The sequence below is a fragment of the Musca vetustissima genome, unplaced genomic scaffold (genome assembly GCF_032173495.1).
Source record: "Musca vetustissima isolate MV318-11 ecotype Yass unplaced genomic scaffold, APGP_CSIRO_Mvet_v1 utg122064, whole genome shotgun sequence".
Lineage (NCBI taxonomy): Eukaryota > Metazoa > Arthropoda > Insecta > Diptera > Muscidae > Musca > Musca vetustissima.
In genome coordinates this window covers 20,896-43,656 of record NW_026886567.1, presented here as the reverse complement: position 1 = coordinate 43,656, position 22,761 = coordinate 20,896, and the positions used below count along the sequence as shown (strand labels likewise).

General features: G+C 34.3%; 1 protein-coding gene across 1 annotated transcript; it reads right to left on the bottom strand.

The window, feature by feature from the left end:
- Positions 1-1,283: 1,283 nt before the first annotated feature.
- Positions 1,284-17,381, bottom strand: LOC133334063 (protein phosphatase 1L). The gene is made up of 6 exons (XM_061542362.1): positions 16,996-17,381; positions 6,625-6,957; positions 3,385-3,676; positions 3,167-3,310; positions 1,729-1,901; positions 1,284-1,665 (listed from the first exon to the last, which is right to left on the bottom strand). Exons 1-6 carry the CDS (start codon positions 17,376-17,378, stop codon positions 1,284-1,286), a joined length of 1,707 nt encoding a protein of 568 aa, XP_061398346.1. The 5' UTR covers positions 17,379-17,381.
- Positions 17,382-22,761: the final 5,380 nt, after the last annotated feature.

The following is a 22,761-nucleotide window of genomic DNA, read 5'->3' as shown; positions in this document are numbered from 1 at the left end:
TGTCAATAAACATTTTAATTTTACATTCAGAAGAACTATGAAAATTATTTTAATTTGAAGAAAGTTGAGAATTAAATTTTGGTTTAATATTTTCAGTAAAGGAAAAAAAATAAATAAATCAGTTGTGGACTTAACAATTCCTCTGGGCATAGGTGGAATATTGGGCTACTAAAACAGATTTTTTAATTCAAAACTCTATGTGAAATATTTAGAAAAGGTATTTTCAGGATTTTTAGAAATGATTAAATTTTTTCTTAAAATGTGCTATTATTTTTATTAAAAATATTTTTTTATTTTCAAAATCTCGCCACCTTACCATACAAATCTACACATTTTTGTCTTTTACCATATCTTCACTTTTACCCTCAAAATCCATTCCCATTAATCATAAATTAAAAAAACAAGACATTAACATTTAATATTATTAATAATAAATAATCAATATTTTTAATAGTATATTTTCGTTTGTTTGTTTGATTTACTTGATTTGTATTATTATTTTTTTGTATTTTCAATTTAAAAACAAAAGAAAAAAAAAAACAATGGAAATCAAATAGTCTTCTCCACTTAAAAAACGTGATCGAACATAATTAGACAATTTAATTATAATGTAAATAAACAAAAATGAAGTATACCAAAAACAAAATGAATTATTTAAATTAAAATTCTAAAAACAAGAAAAGTGCGTGAGTGAGCGCGCGACTAAAACAAAAATTTTAAATAAATATGAATTAAAACGATAGATCAATTACGAACGGATATCTCTCGCAATCAATCAACAAAAACAAAAAAGGGCAATAAATTAGAAACATTTAAAATGAGAATAGTTGAACAAACATTGCTGTGATTGCTCCAATAATAAGGCGGGTGTGGGTTTGTTGTTTGTGTGTTTCGAGACGTATACATAAACGATACATATATATAGATAGCGTATAGTAGTAATAAAGTGGGAGAGAAAGGAAGAGCGGTGGTGGTGGCATGTAGTAATTAAAAAAATCATTCAATCAGTTGGTATTGTTGTCTTTAACCAAAAAAAGTTAATTAAAAGTAAAATGCTCAGCGTTTACAAAAACTTATTTGGTTAATTGTTTGTTTTTTTCTTGTTATTCTTTGGGCACTTTATAATCAATCAATTTTTGATTTATTTGTTTGTTATTGTTTTGTTTTTGTATTTATATACAGAATAAGAAAAAAACGTATAAAGCTAGCTAGCTGTCTGTGTCCATTGACTCTTCTTCTTCTGCTACTACGGCTCGAAAGGATGTCTCGTTCAATAATTATAACTATTTCGCACGACCACTATTTGAACGATTTAAATTGGTATTGCCAATAAGTGATGCTGCAGATTTCGCGTTGGGTTCATTTAGATGCTTATTTACTACTTGACTTGCAGCTGCTGATGCCGACGACGAAGCTGCTTTGTTGTTTTGTGTTGCAGACGACGATGATGATGATGATGACGAGGAACCAATTCGGTACATGCCATTCTTAAAGATTATCACTAGCACAGTAATATTGTCAACGGAACCACGATTATACGATTGTAGAGCTAATGATTTCGCTCCGAAATCTGGTTCATGAAGGTGTTCTTTGATGTATGAGCATGCCTCCTCATTGGTAAATGTGTCCCATAGACCATCCGATGCCAAAATCAGAAATGAGGGTCTAAAATAAAAATTGAGATTTTTTTAAATGAAATATCATATTTCGATCTTGTGTGTTACTTACTTATGATCATTTAAGTCGAAAGTTAAAATATCAGGATTAGCTATGACTAGATTTTTGTCTTTTAAGGGATAATCACCCAGGGCCCGTGATGTTGCCAAAATGCCAGCTACACGCCACACACCTCTGAAGGCTATAAAACCACCGGCATCGTGAATGCGTTTGCGTTCTCTTACCTAGAAAAAATATGAAATGAAAAAAAAAAATTATAAAAACGATTTTTTTGAGAAGTTCCAAGAACTTCTTCTGGGACGTCATCGATTATCCGGATATTAATAAAAAATATTCAAATGGGTAAACTGTAGAACTGGGTTATGCGAGTTTTATGGCTAATATCTTCGGATTATGTCTGGAAGAGTCAAAGTTCAGATTTCATAGGGGTTATATTACCGATAAAGATATACTGGTGACACAAAATATATTTCAGATTGGAATTATTTCGCCTTACTTAGAACTAGGGATGACATAAAACGGGAAATCAAATCCTCCTAATGACTATACCTTAAATCAGTACGTTATGCCAAATTTCATGAAATTCGAATGAAATATAGGGACTTTGGTCACTATTTACATAAAATTGGACGAAAATATATATGGGAGCTATATCTATATTTGAACCGATTTTCACGAAACTTAGCACGTATCATTCTGAACCTAATTCAGTAACATATGCCACATTTCGTGCAAATCGAAAGATTTAGGGACTTTGGGGACCAACTTAATTAAAATCGGACGAATATATATATACTCAGAAAGTGATTATATGCATAGTCTCAAAAGGAACCATGTGCCTAACTCGTTTCCTTTTGCCTATTACAAACATATGCACAAAGACATAATACCCTGTACCACAGTGTGGTGAGGGGTATACAAATTGGAATCATATGTCTGCACGAGACATGAGACATGATTATGAAAAAACATACTTTCTGACAATAGTTGGAAGTACTTTTGTCAGAAAGTAGGTTTTTCGATAACAATTCATTTAAAGGAAATTTGTATACGGCTTTGGCATCTGTCCACAGGAGAATGTTTTGAATACCCTGCGACTTTTTATTCCATGAAATCTTGTATCAACTTTTGTCATTTGTCAATAAAAACACAAATAAATAACCGGTATGCATTTTTAAATGTTCCAGACAATTTCTGGAAAACTATATTTTGAAATTTTAATTTAAAGGCACTTCGGTTAAAAAAGTTGTTATGAATTTCAAAATACCTAAAATCATCGGATTTATCCCATATATGTGGGCGATGGTACTCAAATGTAGCCATTTTAAATGCTTTAATAGTCAGATTAGCGGCTAGGATTTGAACATTTTATCCTGTTGAAGTTGAAGTAGAGTTTAGATCGATGTAACGTCCATAGTAATAATGGGTTACATTAATTTTTTTGGGATAGACACAAATATTGGCTTTCTTTTTATGTGCTGACACTTACCTGTTGCGGTTTATGATCAAATGACAATGGTATGGCCACACCTCGGGCATTACACATAACACCACGGGAATCACCAACATTGGCCACTATTAAACGACTGCCATGTATGATGGCTATTAAAGCTGTGGTACCGGCAATATTTGTCTGAAAGAGAACCCGATTGTATTCTAATTATTTAAAATACATTTCAAAATGTGTATGTATTTATGTTAACTTACCGTTTTCTTAGCGGCCTCCACCAATTTATGATCGGCTGCCAAAACTTCGTCTGTTATTAATTTACCAAAATTAATTTTGCCATTTTCCACATAACAACTGGCATCAAATTGTTGTGGTGGACCACCACCAGCATCTTCACCTAAATTCGAGTCTTTGTTATTGTTGTTGAAAAAGCTATTCTTAGTGCTTCCGCCGACACCGCGCAACAGAGAATTCAATTGCATGGTGAAAACATCGGATGGGTCTTTTTTATCGCCAGTCGTTTTGCGAGATGTGCAATCATCATTTACACTGTGTGTTAAAGAGGGGAAATGCAAGAGAAATTATGAGGATTAGTAAAAAAGCCATATTTATATTTTGTATTTACATTTGAATAGAAAAACACATTGTTATTGAAATAGTTTTCATGTAAATCATTGTTTTCTAATTGTCGCAGTCAACTGAGGGAGGTTTAAGTTGTTATCTCATGTCATTTGAAAAATTGTGATACAACCCCACCACCACCATTCAATCCCTTTATGTTAATTATTACTAACGTTTCAGTTTAAAATTCCTAGCTTTTCACTGTGTGATGCAATATGCCAATTTACTGATAACAAGAATATTGACATTTTAATGGATAATGCTGTTTGAATTACAATTGAAAATTAGTTGAGATTCCCTTCGGTTGGGAATTACGTATAGGGGATCATGAAAATATATAAAATAGAGCGATACTTTTATATGGAGGAAATTGATCAATATTTAACAGAAGTTGTTTATCCCTGAAGAACGGGATGCATGAGCCTATCGGGTTTATCAGCTAAGCCTAATTAACGAGGGGTAAGTTAGTACGACTCAAGTCTTACCGAGAACCTCATATGCAATAACATGAATGGACTGCGATTCTATTAAAGGTTAAAAAGTGTGGAGTCTGGTGATACAACCTTATCCCGAGCTGTGCTAGTGTGACCATATGGTCACACTCATAAGACGATCAATAAATCATCTAAAAACCTGTACCCGAGCAGTGCTACTGTGAACATCTGGTCACAGGCCAAAAGTGGATCCTGTCGATTATCCTGATAAGAAAAAAGGATACAAATCAAATTTTTGAATACAATGACCCACATTCTAGAGACGCTGAAAGTTTCGTCCCAAAATTCGAAAAAAAAAATAATTACAGAACTATTCGGGTTAATTGTGAGGTGTATTTTTAAAGCATCGAATATCTTCGATGGAGTGAATATAAATACATCTTACTCAGGGGTTCAGATGTAGGACTAGTAGGCAAACAATTGCCCTCCAAATCGAATTATTTTTCAACGAGTCACATGTAACATCCTAGCAGGATTGAGGTTATGTGAATGAATAAGGACTTAGCGTGGTCTGCGGAAGAGATAAAATAACTTCTTTGAAGACGACTGTGTCAGGGAATTACATATAATCCTCCAAAAGGCCTTCGAGCTCTAAGAAGTCTGATCTATGTCATATAGAAAGATTCCATAAACTCTGAGGTTTAAACCAATTGGATTACCCAACGAACTTAAGAGTTGTGTTAATTTGTGAGACTAAAAACTGAAATTGGAAGGAAAGTCTAAGGTACTTTATAAACTACTGGGAATATTAATAACTTTCCAAAATCGCGGTTACATATGAAATATAACATGTGTGTGAATCAAACTTTGTGAAGTCGAAGCACCAAGTCCCAAGTCAGTGGCATAGGATTTCTTTTGTATCTATCATATTTTTCAGGCCTGGCCATCAGCGGCTGCCAGGATGTTAAACGATGGATGGTTGAAAAAAAATTTTCGTTAACAGAATAGGAAATCGCCGAAGTCTTTTAAAGACAATCGTACATCATTTAAACCCCTCAACCTATGGTTTGCGGAATTCTACGGAATGAATACACAATGGATTTATTAATCGCTTTATATAACGTATATGGATTTTTCAAAAATTTGACCATTTGTGGAGAGGTGTCAGAAGAAGTGGCACTATACAAATATATGTTTAACTGTTGGTGAGGGAGTTACCGGAATGTTACTATGGATCCCAACTTCGGACATGATTTAGTATAGGTGACAATATTAGGACTTGCAAAGTTTGGATGAAAGCTGATATTCCATTCGTTTGATATTAAATTGACAAATTTTCAAAATGTTGACACTTTGTGGAGGAGATACTAAAAGGAGGGGCCGATGAATCCCATCTTGATCCAGGATGGCTAAATATGTTACGATGTGTAAAGTTTGGGTCAACTCGGACATGTTTGGTATTGAATTAACAAATTTTCAAAATGTTCACACTTTTTGAGGAAGTGTTCACACTTTTGAGGAAGTGGGTCTTATCTTCGTACTCGATCAAGGTTTGGTAAAAATATTACGATGTGTATGGTTGTATTTTAATGATCGTAGAAGGTGTGGGCCGATGGGTGTCATTTTCGGACATGATTTAATTTTGGTAAAAATATTACGATGCGATACATTATATTCGCTTGGTATTGAATTAACAAAATTTCAAAATTTTGACACTCTGTTGGGGAGGTACCAGAAGGAGGGGACCGATTGGTCTAATCTTCGGACATGATCAATGTTTGGTAATAATATTACGACTTCCGAAGCTTTGATCACATCGGACTTTCCATTTTTTTGATTATGAATTAAAATTGTTTTCAAAATTTGACACTTTGTTGGGGAGGTACCAGAAGGGTGCACCTATAGATCCCATATTCCAACTTTATGTAGGATTGGTAAAAATATTAGGATGTGTAAAGTTTGTATCAATTCGGACATTCCATTCGCTTACTATTGATTTTATAAAATTTGAAACTTAGTTTTTTTTTGAAGAAATACTAGAAGGAATGCGCTGATAAGTCCCACCTTCCAACAATATACAGGCTTGGTATAGATATAATGTTGTTACAAAAATATTTTTTAGCAACATTTTGATTTTTTTGTGCGGGAGGCACCTGAAACATATTTTTTTAAAGAAATATTGCGATGTGCAATGTTTGGATGAAATACGTTACTCCCTTCGAGCGCCAACTGGCCGGTCATACAGACGGGCGGTCATTTCTAAATCGACTTCAAATTGTCTGCAATGAATTTGGTCCCAAGAAACATGGGGTCTAATAAAACCGATATTTCGATGAGGTTCATTTTTTTGCCGTATCAAAGTGTATATACCCTCATTAGCCATAAGGCTAATGGTATAAAAATTGTATAATGTTTATTTAAAAATTAAATTTTTCCACTTACCTCGTTGTTTTTCGTAAACTATCACGACGTCTAACTATTGGTTCATTTTCTTTATTGTCACCACCATCATTGCGGCTGGCCCTACGTTTTAAATACGGACTGGCATCGTATTCCACATAATCCTTGTCCACGTCGGCGGCATTTGCGGCTGACAAATGTTTCTGTTCTAATTTTTGGGCATTCAATAGTTTTGTTGTTTCTATAACTTTGTTGTAGATATTCTTAACCAAAATGTCTTTGGCAAAATCGGCGGCAAATTCACCGCCATGTCCATCAAATACGGCAAAGAATGAAATGCCTGTATTGTTGTTGATATTCTCTTCCAAAATAAAACTGCAAGTAGTCCGAAAGAAAAAAACAAAAATAAAAATTGAATGTATTAATAAATTAATGTAGATAAAAATTGTATTAAAGAAACAAATAAATTTTCTTGGCTATGGTCTTGTTTGTTTTGGAGGGCGATTATTATTCATATGTTTATTCTCAAAAAAATTATTTTATATTTTTGCGGCATATATGTATGGTATGTATGCAATGGCGCTTATTAACCCCCACAAATCCATTGTGAGTTGGACGGCCCAACACACATTGCGCCTCCAAATGGAAAAATGTCAAAAGTTTTTCTTTTAGTCGACAAATGAAAATTAATTTCAGTTAAGGAAAAAAGGAGGCGCATTTAAAATTATTTGAAAATGGAACAAATAATAATAGCAACAACAACAAGAGTAATAAGCATCATAATCACGAGCAATTGCCATAGGAACACATCCATAATAAATCACTGCTGCCTGGACGGCTACAATTTAATCAACAACAACAAAAAAGAACAACGCAAAAACAATGACGACAAATGAATTTAGTCCATTTGAAGAAAAATCTGCACCAAACAACCAAACAAAAAACAGATACATTAAAGCGCAGCAGTTTGTCGTGGCTGGCTGACTGATTGCCTGCCTCACTAATAACAATAATAAACAAAAACGAATCGATTCAAATATCTATCAATTTCTAGTCAAATTGATAATAAAGAAGAAAACAAAAACTGAACTTCTTGAAATAGCAATAAATTATTTATTATGATGTATTGTGTGTGTGACCTTTGTAAATATGATCCAGCATTTATTTATTTACGTTTCAAAAGAATTCCATTGATTTTCGTTTTGGAATTTTTTTAACTGCGACTGAATTTTTTTATTCATTCATGAATTTTTCGGACATATTCGGAAGGGAATTTTAATGGTGCATCTATGGAATTAAATAAAATTAATGTAATTATTAAATAAAATTAAGTACGCACATCACTCTAGACTTCATTCAGTAAGCTATGCCAAATTTCGTGCATGTCGGAAGATATTTAGACTTTGGCGCACCAATTACCTTAAATCGGACGAAAATTTATATGACAGCTATATCTAAATCTGAACCGATATTCACGAAACTTAGCACACATCATTCTAGACTTAATTTAGTACGCCATGCCAAATTTCTTGCAAATCGAAAGATACTTAGGGACTTTAGCTCACCATTTCTATTAAATCGGACGAAAATTTATATGGCAGCTATATCTAAATCTGAACCGATAATCACGAAACTTAACACACATCATTCTAGGCTAAATTCAGAACACTATGTCAAATTTCGTGCAAATCGAACGATATATAGGGACTTTGGTGCACCATTTACCTTAACTCGGACGAAAATATAAACGGGAGCTATATCTAAATCTGAACCGATTTTCAGAAACCTTCACGTACGTCATTCTAGGCCTTATTCAGTAGGATATGCCAAATTTCGTGATAATCAAAAGATACTTAGGGACTTTGGCGCACCATTTACCTTAAATCGCACGAAATTATATATGGGAGCAATATCTACATCTGAACCAATTTTCACGAAACTTAACACACATCATTCTTGGCTTAAATCAGTACGCTATGCCAAATTTCGTGCAAATCGTAAGATATATAGAGACTTTTCTGCACCATTTATATTTAATCGGACGAAAATATATGGGAGCTATATATAAATTTTCCCAATTTCAATAGGGTTCGTCCTTGGGCCAAATAAATCAGCTGCGTCAAATTGCATCCAAATCGAATGATAAATGAGACCTGTACTTTGTTTTCAATTTAACATCAACGGACATGCATAAATCGATTCGTGTTTGAGAAAATATAATCCTGCTGTGACCTGTTATGATCCACACAATGATTTTGATCTCTCTTATATCTTCGGCGAGAGAATTCAAACGGTCGGTTTCGTGATTGCAACGATTTCTATGAGTTGTATATTTCTAATTCCCTACAGTGAACGCCTGCACCAGTGCCTTCCTCCATCTTTGGTCCGTCTGTGAAAAATGACAGACCTGGCAGAGGTAAGGAGCCACTATTTCAGGATTCCCTACTATGAAACTCTACGCTGATGTCATTAAAGTTTCTATGAGAGGGAACATAATCACTAATGTGAGTATTTCTTCTCAAGAAATCACAACCTGGCGTTATGTTGAGGATGCTAGCGTAGTTGAGCGATTTACAGGCAACCGTATCTCGGAGCCTCAGGGCACATCAGGTAGTCTGGAATTTAATCAGAATGTCTAGTGGTTGGAGATCCAAGATCGCATTCAAGGCTTCCTGTGGTGTACTTCTTAGCGCTCCGGTAGTCAGGATCGAAGACGATAGATGTACTGAATTTAATTTTGTCAGCAGTATCTTTTTGTTGACCCCCTGCCACCATACAAGGCGATCGTATGTAAAAATGGGGAGAACGACCGTCGCATACATCTCTGGTCTTAGTCCCAAGCTCTTTCCTATGGAGTTCTTGCAAGATTAGAGTGCTATCAGTCCTTTGAGCGTTCCTCACTATTCCTATTCCACGTTAATTTGCGGTCAAGGATTGTACTAAGGAATTTTGCTTTTTTAGAAAGGGTTAGGAAGGAATCTTACGTTTCCTAGTGAAGAGCACCAATTCTGTCTTAGTGGGGTTTACACCATCACCTTTGGCGTGTGCCCAGTTGGAGAGTGTTGAAAGGGCGCTCTCCATAATATCTGAAATTCTCATTAGAAATTTTCCGCCAACCAGCAAGACTACATCATCGGCATAGGCTACAACCTTTATTTTAATATGATCGAATTTCAGCAGCTGTTTCTTGATTTCAACCTTCGACAATCCATCAATCCCAACAGACCTAGATTTGACCTTAAAAAGAGCCTCTAACAATGCGGGTTTATTATTGCGCCGAAAAGAATGACAGTCAGCAGTATAAAAAAGGGCATCTGCATCAAAAGGTTCATAACTTGCTATAGGATATACAAAAGATTCATTAATCACATTAACATCGCATATATCCGCGCTTTTTGTACAACCTGATGCCCTTCGAATCAAAAATAACTTTATGAAATGCATTCTTCTCCCTTTAGGTATTACACTTATCGCCTTGCTACACAGTCTGTAATAAGAATTCCAATTAATAATTATAATGCTTATTTTTACATTTATCCTTTTGTCCTTTGCTTCTTCTTGAAAGTGAATAAAATATTAATATTTTAATTACGACATTGATTAATATTTTGGTAAAAACCCCAAAAATGCCTGTTAGGCATTTTAATTAGAACACTCATAGTCCACAGTCCACCTTTACCCCAACTAGTATTATCTATCTAATAGTTTTGCGTTTTTGTTTTGTCGATGGTAGTAAAGACTGGCGAAATATTTCTGTTATCAATTAATGTCATCGGAAATTGTTGTGATGGCTTAATTTTGGAATTAAATATTTAAGTGGAATACCATTAAATTGATGGAATTTTGATTTATTTTGAAGGGTATTATTGTTATAGAGTGGAGGTATAACATTTTTAATTAAACTAATGCTAAATATAGAATGGGTCATGTTTTTTTTTTCAATTGAGACACTTGATAAAACACAATCTACACAGATTAGTACCTAATTTGGAAATGATAGTAGCTAGTCATTGTTCAATTTGATGCAATTTTAAATAATATTTGGGGGAATTGGCATATTGCAAAATTGTCTTACAACTTTTAATCCTCACCTATGTATAATAACCCTTCAAAGCAATATTAAAATAAAAATATCTGCATAAAAAGGTCAATAACAAAATTATCTTTATCATTTTATTTCATAATCTATCACCAAGTGTCTAGACTCTGAAGAAACAATGTATTTTTTTATTAAGATGAGGAAATGACATTCAATGTCAATAAATTATTTGATAATAGAAATTCTATTAGAGTTCAACATTTTCTCTTATCAGTTCAAATGAATAGAATAGACAAAATGTTTGACTACAATAAAGAAATATTTATAATAAACTCTTTAAGGGGAGCTGAAACAAAAAAACCCAAAATGAAAAAAATTCCGCCATTTGGTTGTCAATATGAACTATGGATTTTATTTTTTTTTTCATATTATAAAAAAGTCATTGTTTTATGGTTTCTCACGATAAGATTATATGCACACCACCTAATCAACAAATTATCCAGTGTTGAATAACGCCAATGTCATCAATTTAATAAAATGGATTTGTAATATTAGTGAATTAAAAACTGAGTTTCAAATTCTTCGTGACTTTTTCTTTGAATACTAATAAAATTGGTAACAAAAATGCAATTACAATGCAAAACTAAATGAAAGTAAATGAAATTCTTCATTTACTTTTCTACCAGAGCCCAAAATATTGGAATCTAATATAAGAAAACCTTGACAAATTCGGTTTTGGGTCAGGCATGATGAAAACATAAATTTTAACAAAAAAACGATAGCCAGAATGCTATTAGACATGGGAATTGGAGTCCAAAAAGTAATTTAATTTACAAGGCACCACTCAAATAGAGAATGTACGAGGGCAATTCGGAAAGTTCTTAGCCTAGCACAAAAAGCGCGGTTTAAACAGATAAAAGTTAAGTGTTTTGGAAATTTCCGTCTCTGTTATGAACACATATTAAATATTGTTTCGATCTGGCAACTTCTTCATATAGAAACAGGTGTTCAAAAAAGATGCATCCGCAATTTTTACAAAAAATTAGAAATGCGTGTTTTCATTGTAAACAAATTGACGATGCGACTTTTTGAAAACCTGTTTCTATATGAAGGAGTTGCCAGATCGAAACAAAATTTAATAAACAGTATTAGGTTTAGTTACCAAAGCCTCGCCATGGTAAGGAGTTTATACCATGGTCGACATACCGTCCTTAATAAAAAAGCCAGACATTTACCCAAATCGAAAGACATTTAGGGACTTTGACGCACCATTTACCTTAAATCTGACGAAAATATATATGGGAGCTATATCTAATTCTGAATCTAGATTTAATTAAATAATCTATACCAAATTTCGTGCAAATCGAAAGATATATAGGGACTGTGGTTTACCATTCACATTAAATCGGACGAAAATATATATGTGGCAGATATATCTAAATCTGAACCGATTTTCACGAAACTTAACACACATTATTTAAGACTTAATTCAATACGCTGTGCCAAATTTCGTGCATATCGAAAGATATATAGGGACTTTGGTGCACATTTACATTAAATCGGACGAAAATGTATATGGAAGATATACCTAAATCTGAACCGATTTCTCCTAATTTCAATAGGGTTCGTCTTGGGCCAAATAAATGAGCTGTGTCAAATGTCATCCAAATCGGTTGATAAATGCGACCTGTACTTTGTTTACAATTTAACTAATTTATCAACCGACGGACGGATATGCATAAATCGATTCAGAAAGTGATTCTATGAATATTCTCAAAAGGAATCATGGGCCTATCTCGTTTCCTTTTGTCTGCTACAAGCATATGCACAAAGACATAATACACTTTACCACAGTGTGGTGAAGGGTATAAAAAACATAAAAAAATCTTCGACTGAAACAATTTTGGTTGCCTTGGAACCTTCAGTCTCAAATGCTACAGTACAATTCTAATAAAACTCATTCCGGAACACGGTACAGGACAGGTTACAGGATTACCCTTTATATGGGGATAAAAGCCTTACATTGTGGAAATAAAGAGTTAATGGATAAAATAGTTAAAGGAGGATAGCAATCTTGCGGTTGTACCAGTAGATGAGAGCACGTGCGGCTTCGTAACCTCTACTTGGTTCCCACCTTCTCTTTTGGAGTTGGAACACATGCAGAGGTTAGTCGAAAAGCAGAAGACCTCCGGTTTTCGTATGAGCAATTGTCGAAAACTCAATGCTTACGAGAAGTCATCGGGATTGTCTGTCACGAGTTATTTATCCTCTGTGGAAATGAAATAACAAATTAAACACACTCAGGTCGAATATTCACTTAAAGACCTCAACATACCGAAAATGGTACGTGACCTTTATGTGGGGAATATGTCAAAGTCTGTACTCGTATTGATCTTTTTGCAAAGAAGTTTTGTAAATTTCTTCATTAGGCGAAACCATTATATTGGGGTTTTGTCAACATATGGATCTACATTCAAAAAGTTCAGGAAATAAATTGAATACAAACTTTCAGTTCCTTCTGATGGGAAATGCAACTGGAAATGTAAAAATGATTAAAATTTGCGATTTCGTTTAATTTTGTTGGTTCATATTATCTGCTCGGTGTGAAAAATTGTTATATGGTTCTACAACCTTCGAATCCTAACACTTAGCTAAATTCTCTGAACTCAAACTCAATTCAATAAAAAAAACCGAATGTCACCTATGCAGACCCTTGTATAATACAAATACAATGTGAATAGAAAGTGGATAATAAAATGTTTATTGTGCAAAGCCAATTACACGTTTCACTAATTCGTTATGTCATTAAGAGAATAGTAATAGAAATTACTTATTCATTGCATATAATAGTTATTTATACCCCACACTTATATATTTCACCAAAAGAATAGAAAAAATCAAATTCTAATATTGGGTAAGTTCTTTTTTTTTCACAGTCATTTCTATTAAAGTGCCAACTCACATGACTTATTAATAAATATGTCGTTTTAGTGGTGAGAGAAAACCGCAGAGAATAACTAATCATTTTTTTTTAAGATTTAATAGAAGATGTAAAATGTAAAAGTGATTTGAACACAACGCCATCTCTATGTATATCGTCATCATGTTTTGTGAATCAAATAATCTTCCTTAACCGCAAAAACTACTATAAACAGAAATTGAAAGAAAAAAAAAATGAAACCGAAACGGAGAGAAACGAAACTATAACCGCAACAAAATTCAAACTGCTAAACTGACAAATTGTATTCGTGTAATTTGATGGCATCATTGGTTTCTTAATGTCTTCTTGCATCATAAGACAACAACCCCACCACCACCACCAATATATACTACCCCACCCAACACCCAAACCAAGCAGGCAATGGTATCGTTAATCTGTAGCGAATCTTTCATAGATGAGATTGAGCAGAAAAAGTAAAATACCACTTTTATATACTCTTCTGTTGGGTGCATTAGCAATTGTGAGTGCCACACACCACCACTCGAAACGCATAGCGCCGCGCTCTCCTAAAAGCTAAAAATAGTTTAATTTGTTGCTACTGCAACAATCGCTATTTAGTATAGCGTAAATGTACCAATATATACAAAAACATGTACACAAAACAACAACAACAACAAAAATCGATATTATACTAGATATTAAAAATAAATATTTGCATTTCACTTTTTGTAATAACTATTATAAATGTGTGTGGTGGTGGCATGCAACAACAAAATGAAAATAAAGGGGCAATGTTTTTTTTAAGTAATAATATCAAATAGGGTCTGACAAAAGCAACTTGAACAAAGTCAGGGTATTTTGGAAAAAAAAGTTAACGTGGAGAACTTTCAATTTCAATTTATTTATTTTTTCATGAATGGGAACCTAGCCACAAGGTCAAGATTGGTTCCAAAAACCACTATACATCTTCTACTCCAAAATCTTTAACCTAACAATAGATTTATCTGAATCTCAGAAAAAGGCTTGAATAAATAATTCCTCATGTACTCACGTTAAAGAGAGCTTTACGATTTTTTTTAGTTCAATAATAAGCATAATTCTCCAAATTGTCGAGTTAGAGCTACACAACGTCCTCCCTGTAGTAATGTTCTCTATGTTGACGGTTGGACGTGAAATACTGAAAAGTTTGACCTTATATATTTCCTGATATATCACTATACCTACAGAGTTCGGACTTCTTAATCGAGCATTCCATTCATTCTCATATATAGCTGATAATCTTACATTTCCAAGGTGTAAAAACTAGTAAGGAAAATAGTAAAGACGGATGGGCCGACTATATGATACCCTTCACCACTATGGGTATAAACAACAGATGCAGCCTAACAGACGTCGCATGTTTGAAGGACTGTTGACATGAAATTAGATGAACTAAAATATGTGATCTTTATATAAATCGTGAACTGTCATAGATCAATCCATAAAATTATCATTCTGCAAACTATACGAAATTTTTCATGTGGCGAAATTCCAATCGAACACCTGTTGATTATTTGGAACCCAATTAAAATAAAGTCGGTCGAAAATATATTTGGGCTATGTTTGCATTTTTGCAAACTTGCAATACGTTAGGCTATACTAACTTCAGTACGATGTGCATATGTTGGGTTCTTGGTGCAAAATTTACTTAAAATCGGACGAAAATATATATGGGAGCTATATGTGAATCTCAACCGATTTCAACAAAACTTCGCATACATAAATATGGACCTAATTTAAAACGTTGTGCAAAATTTTGTCCCAATCGGCACAACTTTGAGTCTATGGTGCACCATTTACATAAAATCGGACGAAAATATATATGGGAGCAATATGTAAATCTGAACCGATTTCAATATAACTTTGCATAGATCAATCTGGACCTAATTCAGTATGCTGTGGAAATTTTTGTGCCAATCGGCCCAACTTTTGTGCACCGTTTTCATAAAATCGGATGAAACTATATATGGGAGCTATATGTTAATCTGAATCGATTTATCCGAATTTCAATAAGGTTCGTCCTTGGGCCACAAAAATGAGCTGTGTCATATTTCATTCAATTCTGATCATAAATGCGACATGTACTTTATTTACAATTTAACACGGACAGACGGACGGACATGCATAAATCGAAAGTGACTTGGTCCATAATCGAAGACCTTTACAGTTCAGTTACTGAAGTCCTCTATCAGCTCAAAAAGTCATTTTTTTATCTTCTAGTGACTTATAAAATTAATTATTTCTATATGAGAAATATTAAATATTGTTCAAGTTCTAAAGATACCCGAAATTATTCCTTAACTTTACATGGATGCTTGATTATTGCTCTAGTTCATTGTTCTAATAATTCTCAATAAGGACAGTCACCAGTATATTTTACTATATTATTTTTAGAGTAACTTCGGGTAATGTGGACCAGGCGTCTAATGCGGACCACCCCCCCATATTTAAGAAAATGCTTGAAATATGTCAATGCCGCCTTGATAAATATTTTCCTAATTAGTGAAAACAAACATCAAACATGGTTTTTAATAAATAATTGCAAAATAATGTAGCTCTGATTGTAAAAGTGTGATTTGAAATTTTTTTAGCACAATAGTCGAACGTTTTTGCAAAATAGTCTAACACTTTGTTTTTCTCGAATATAAAGAAGTTATGTGGTTTTCTTGTTTTCTTTAACAAAAATATACGTTTATCTGTAATTACAATCGGTGATTCTTAAATTTTTAGTCATTTTTAAAGCCGATAATTATTTTTAAATAAAAATATTCAATGTCGGGTAATGTGGACCACTATAAAAATTTGGACCTTTTTATGAGGACGAATTCGAAACATGGGCGCATTTAATATGCGAGTAGGTATTCCATCCTCTGAAAACTCGATATGCAAAATTACAGGTTCTTCGGTTGTAAATGAAGCAAGGACCTTCAAAATACCGCAAATGGGGCGGTACCCTTAAATGGGGACTATTCCAAAACATAAACCCATATATTTTCGCATTCATTGTTACCCAAAAGTGCAATAAACTAAAATTTATCACAACCAATCCACAACCTACCTTTAACTTACTGATCCTCATTACCCACATATACTGGTCCACATTACCAGCCAAGTTATTTTTATCCGCAGTTTTGAGTTTTTGGAAATATAATGCAATAACATTTTTATAGACAAATATAAATATTATTTGACCTGGAATATATTTAGCCAACAAATCTACTATGTTGTGAAAACAATTTGTTTTTATTTTTTACCGTTGCTACGCCCACAATATAAAAAAAAATGGTGGTCCACATTACACGAAGTTACTCTACTATTTTACCCTGCACATGTTTCTTTAAATAAATAATATATTTATAAAATATATAGTTCCATATACATTCATTTTACTCACCGATCTTCCATGCGTGGTCTTCGTCCCAATATCGCATATGCTGAACTCTGACTGCGTATTGCTTCCCATGACTGATGATCACCTTGGCCTGAGGCTTCCAGCAATTTTAGACGATTCGATTTTTGACGACCGCTTAATGTCGCCTGTATACGTCCCAGTAGGCCACGTGACCATGTATCGACAGCTTGTAAATAGATAAGTAAAAAAAATAAGAGTACACCACAGAATATCACCTCCGGGCGAAAAACATAGAGACGACACAATTTCCAGAAATATGCCAATGGTGAGTTAAGGGACGAAAAGCCCACTGCAAATTTCGATAATATCTTCATGTGTGAAACGTAGGTTTGATAGAAAACTTTATCCTCCAGCTCGTCATCCATTAATTGTGTGTTTTGGAGTGTAGTGAAACACTATGTGGTTACAATGGAAGGAAGGAAGCAGGAGGTGGTGGATGGATATGGAAAAAAGAAAATTTCTCTAAAGGTCGGTATCAATTCAAGGCTATGGCGGCGCGTATCGCCTTCAGTTGTTTACTTTTGTGTTCCCTTGTTTAATGGTACTACTCTTTTTGTTCCTTGTTCCTATCTACAATATGATGGACCACAGTTGTTGTTAAGTCACTTTATCTTGTCATTGATGTATTTGTTTTTGTCTTCATTTATTTTGATGTTTTGCCTTCGTTGTCGTCGTCGTTTTGATGTTTCTCATATGTTCTCCTCTTCTTCTGTTTGGGTATTTACTAAATTATTTATAGTTTATTAACAAATTTCTTTTTGTTTTTGGTTTATTTTGTGAATAGAAAAACAAGTTTTTCTGTAAGAGAAACGAACGAAAGAAAATATTTTTAGAGCTGTTGTACACCGCCGACCAATCAACCAACGAAAAACAATTTTTCGACACTTTTGCTTTTCACTTGATTATGATGATGACCCAGAAAAAAGAATGAAAACAACCACAAAAAATGCTTCTGCTGCTGAAAATTCATATTAGTCGTCTTGGGCAATATACTACACGAATTTATTTAATCCATTTGGACATGGAAGGGATCAGAACTATTCGGATATCCTGACTCTATTGAACACATTTTAGAAATTCACATTTCGTAGATATCAACAAAAACGTATGGGGGAGTTCAGAGTTACATATATTTTGGTCACAGTTTGCCTCAAATTCATATGTTTCATAATCGGCTGAGCTTAAGGTGGAATTTTGAGTACAATATGTTGATAGGACATCAAGAATGGACCTTCAAGAACTGGGCCTATATTAAAAATTTTCTAAATAAATCGTAAACACAGTTTTCAATGTGCCGACAACCACCTCAAGACACGTGCAGTGAACAGGACTAATTTCACTTCCATCACCAGTCACTTGTACCTGGAATGCCAGAACAATAAGTCGTGTAAGGTAAAACATGATGTTCGCCAAAGTGATGTTATATCTGTGGGACTATTATAAGTCTATTTTCCAATATCGTAGGTAGGTACGCATTTTGCGTCGTATTGCTACCAGTTTGATCCCCCAAATACTAGTGATCGACAAGATTTTAAGGTTTGTATATTTTATACGAATTGACAGATTGTTCCCATTTTTCCAATCAGCATAGTATGATGATTATACTGTAGTACCCTCCGGGCAATTTGCGGACGATTGAAGTTGGGGACTATCCGACCTCTCATTCCGCTAAACACATCCTCTTTTTTTTGGGTCAAAAATTTATGGACGATTACACGGCAGTAGTCGTCCTTTGAAATATAAGACAAGGAATTAACGTGGTTTGTTTGGACCAGCCGAATTTTTTATACCCTCCACACAAGATTGTTTATACCCTCAGTCTTTTGGCTAATGAGGGTATATACACTTGATACGGCGAAAATGTGCCTCATCGAAATATTGGTTTTAGACCCATGTTTCTTTGGACCAATCCGTTTCACAAAATTTGGAGTCGACTTACACATGTTCGTCCGTCCGTCTGTCTCGATAATTCTCGAAGGGAATAATCGATTTCACCAAAACTTTGCACATCTTAATATTTCTTTCATACTTAGTTTAAGTTCGAAGATGTGGAATATCGGTCCACTCCTTTTGGTGCCTCCCCCACAAAATGGTAGAAATTGTCCTAAAAATGAATTTTATAATAATATGCAAACTATCCGATTTTAACGAAACTTTGTACAACCTATTATCTTTACCCCTTACCCTACCCTTCCGAAGGGTGGAATTTGTGGTGTCGGATATCAGCTCGGAATAATCGACCATATCAAACGCCTTGGACAGATCTAAAGCTGCCACAACGGTCCGTTCAGGTGATCGTCGCAGATTGAGGCCATTCGCAATCTTGGAAGTAATTTCTTGCAAAGCCGTCGTGCTATATGATTCCCTGAAACCGTGCTGGTGGGGAGCAAGAACGAAATGCTGTTTCAGTGACGGAAGCAATAGAGACTCTAAAACCTTGGCTGCTGGTGACAGAAGAGAAATCGGGCGGTATCCTATGGTTGTAATAAGTATCAATGCTATTTTTTGGAACTGAGGAGGCTCATATCTAGGGATCTACTGATAATCCCCTGAAAAAATATGTTGTTTTCAAACTGTTCTGAGAGGTTATCTCACAATACTAGGGATCTCAGGAAGTAAGGTCTTCTACAGGAAGAAATGATATTGTTATAAACGGTACACAACCAGACATAAGTCAATACTATTTCTATCCTACTTCAAAATGCTTTGTGTAGGGTGCTATTTTGTTCTGAAATGATTATGTAGTGAAAGAAAAAATAAATCCAAATTTTCTGTTATTGCAAATGTTGTTGTTGTTGTCGTTTTCATTGCTGTTGTCGGTGGGACACATTTGTTTTTGTGCTGTTTTTCTTTTTCGGTCATTTTTGACAGCGACAATCGCAGCGCGTGTGTTATTTTTAATATTTTTTTGGTTTATTGGCAGCAGTCAACTCAGCTGTTGGGTGTGTGTATGTTTGTGCGTCTGCTGGTTGGCTAGGTTGGTTGGTTATTGTTTGGTTTTAATTCTATGTGATACTTTTTTATTTTATTTATTTGTTATTTAATGCGTTTGTCGTTTCGCTTGCCAAAAATCGAATCAAGGCAGATTTTCTGAGATTTCCTCAGTTCTAGTTATTCCTATTGTTTGGTATTTTTACTTTCACACACGCACATACACACAGAGATGCGTTAAAATCACAGTTTTCTTCTTCTTTAAGTGCATCTGTAATGACCTCGCGAAAGTAAATTAAAAGTAAATGAAAATTCTTTAGTTATCATCACTTTATAAAATTATTCGTTTTCTTTATATTTTTCACATTTTTTATTGTTGCCCTTCTTTCTGCTCAAATTTGTGTCATGCCAAAAATAAACCATGCACATACGACGGCTGCTGCTTCGCGAATATATTAATCGAATAAAATTCTCAACTAAATTTAACTTTCTTTAATAGGCCATTTATGTTTTCTTTGGTGTCGACTACGTCGTTGTCGCCGCTGTGCATCACAACACTTCAAACACACACAAATTGAAATTTTCTTTTTATTTTACCGTTTGGCTGTTTTACTTTTAGATCATTTCATTATTAATTTTTTTACACAATTTTCATCTTCTTTCTACTCTGCCCGAGAATTTTGCCGACGCCGTCGTCGCTGTTTTCAGCCGCCGTTGTTCTCGTCGTCGTCTGTTTGTTAAATTCTTTCGATGAATGCTTTATCAACTTGTTGACTCGTACAGCGTATGGTAAAGACTAACGGTAACGTTCTGGCTGGCTACGCCATATGCAATGGACAAATTGCTTTTATTTGCCAAAATACAGAGAGCGAGAGAGTTCTCTCAAAAGGAGAATGAGCAAATAATAGGGAGAACGTGAGAAAATTGCTCTTTTCATTGTGGGATTGCCAATAATTAATAAAATTATAGTAAAAATTAAATAAATTCAACTGGGGAAATTGTAATATTTTTTCGTTAATCACGTTTTGGGGAACAACTCTAGTTTAGTAAAATCGATAAGATTTTTTTTTAAATTTCCTAATTATGGGAATATATTTTATGAATTTCATAGTAAGAATTCCCATGTAATTGTCGGGTTCTAAGCTCCACATCTTTTGACATAAAACAGATACACCCACAAATGATTCAAAGAGCAGTCTATCATTTGGTAAAGGATTAGAGAGGGACTGTTATGGACCTTGTTTAAAAAAATGGTGTCCAAAAACCGGGTCTTGATTGTATGTCCCAAACGGATTGGAATAACTCTTTTATGTCTACACTCAATAGCAAGGTCTTCGGTATTTAAGGGTTTATGACCATATTTTACAACCGAATTGGCACTAATTTGATATCTTGGGCTTTTATTAGTGGGCAAATCTTACTTCAAAAAAATCCCCACATAATACAGTAGTAGCACGTTTCGAGGTTGTCACCGGAACCGAGTTACTATTTTCAATACAATTACGCACATATCTGCTTAGCATTTAAATTTATTATGTTTAATATTTTCATTCAAAATTTTTGAACAAATTTTACGTGGAACTGAAAAATTTCATATTTTTGTTTGTTTTGTGCAAACTTGCTTTTTTTAGCACCACACTGCTTCTGAGTCTCTGGGGCGTAATAATATCCTCTAAGGAAGCATTGCATTGCTCCGTCCATTCTAAGCAAATATTTCAAGTCAAGCAGGGAACTGCCAATTTTTTCCAATCGTTTTCCCACGATGAACAATGTGACTTAAAAGATCTTTTTTGTAGTTCATTTTCGTAAGCCTTATAACGTTCTGGTCCTTGGGCTTTATAAGAGCTGTACAGTTTGCAAGCAATCACAATACCACTATACCACCATCATTACTCTGTAACTCGCCTTCTTTGGGATGGCATTGTTATAAGTAAAAGAGCCATTAATTTTTCCAGCAGCATTCGTACAAGTAAGAAAAGTTATTGGTTCTTTAATGATTTTATGTCCCGAAGCGGAAGCTTCTTTTGAGCACGCAAGAGTTTTATCGGGCAAAAGCTTCCAAAGCAGGCCAGACTCATCAGCGTTGTAAATCTGCTCCTTTTTTAAATCTAAATCGGCAATTCTCGCGTTTAGTTTTTGCAAAAATGGGTTAACAGAAACAGACTTATTCGACATTTTTTCCCACATATTTTAGGTCTACAGATTCCATGTGCTTTTTTAAGCTTACAACCCAACATTGCTAGGTTGGAAGTCACTCGGATTTTCCTTGATTTTGGCATGCAGTAATTTGGCCTTTTGCTTGAGCATATCAGATGTGATTGGCAAGTTCTTCGTTCATTGATTTACAAACCACTTGAACCATGCTCTTCCCATTTTTGGAAACTTCGAACGTTTAAGTGTCTTTTTAAACTTTTTCTTAGCCATTATGAAATCGCACCGTGCAAAAGTCAGCTTAAAACTGATTCAAATTACTATTTTATATGCAGCATAATATTCGGGAAATCCCCGAATTTTATTTAGTCTAAGAAAATGTCGCATGTATTGAGTATAAAATTTTCAGATGTCGCAAGTACAGAGTACGTAATTGAAAAAATTGTTTTGTTGCAAGAATCGAGGTGTGAAAGTATCATGCATGTTCAAGAATCGGGATGCTCCTGTAGTTCCTATCGATTTTAGGTATCTTGGAAGTCCACATCTTAACGGAGGGTATAGAAAGAACGACTGGGCCGATTACATTTTCATTAAGAGTATTTATATGTCGGGACTCGTCTTATAATCCTAATTCAATTCCTAGTATACTATCTAGACCTTAATATT

Excerpts from the sequence above, each read along its gene's own strand:
- LOC133334063 (XM_061542362.1), bottom strand. The coding sequence starts at position 17,378 with ATGGATGACGAGCTGGAGGATAAAGTTTTCTATCAAACCTACGTTTCA. Across the intron at positions 3,311-3,384 it reads TGGAGGCCGCTAAGAAAACG|ACAAATATTGCCGGTACCAC; the intron begins GTAAGTTAACAT and ends GTTCTCTTTCAG. Across the intron at positions 1,666-1,728 it reads TTCGACTTAAATGATCATAA|ACCCTCATTTCTGATTTTGG; the intron begins GTAAGTAACACA and ends TTTTTATTTTAG.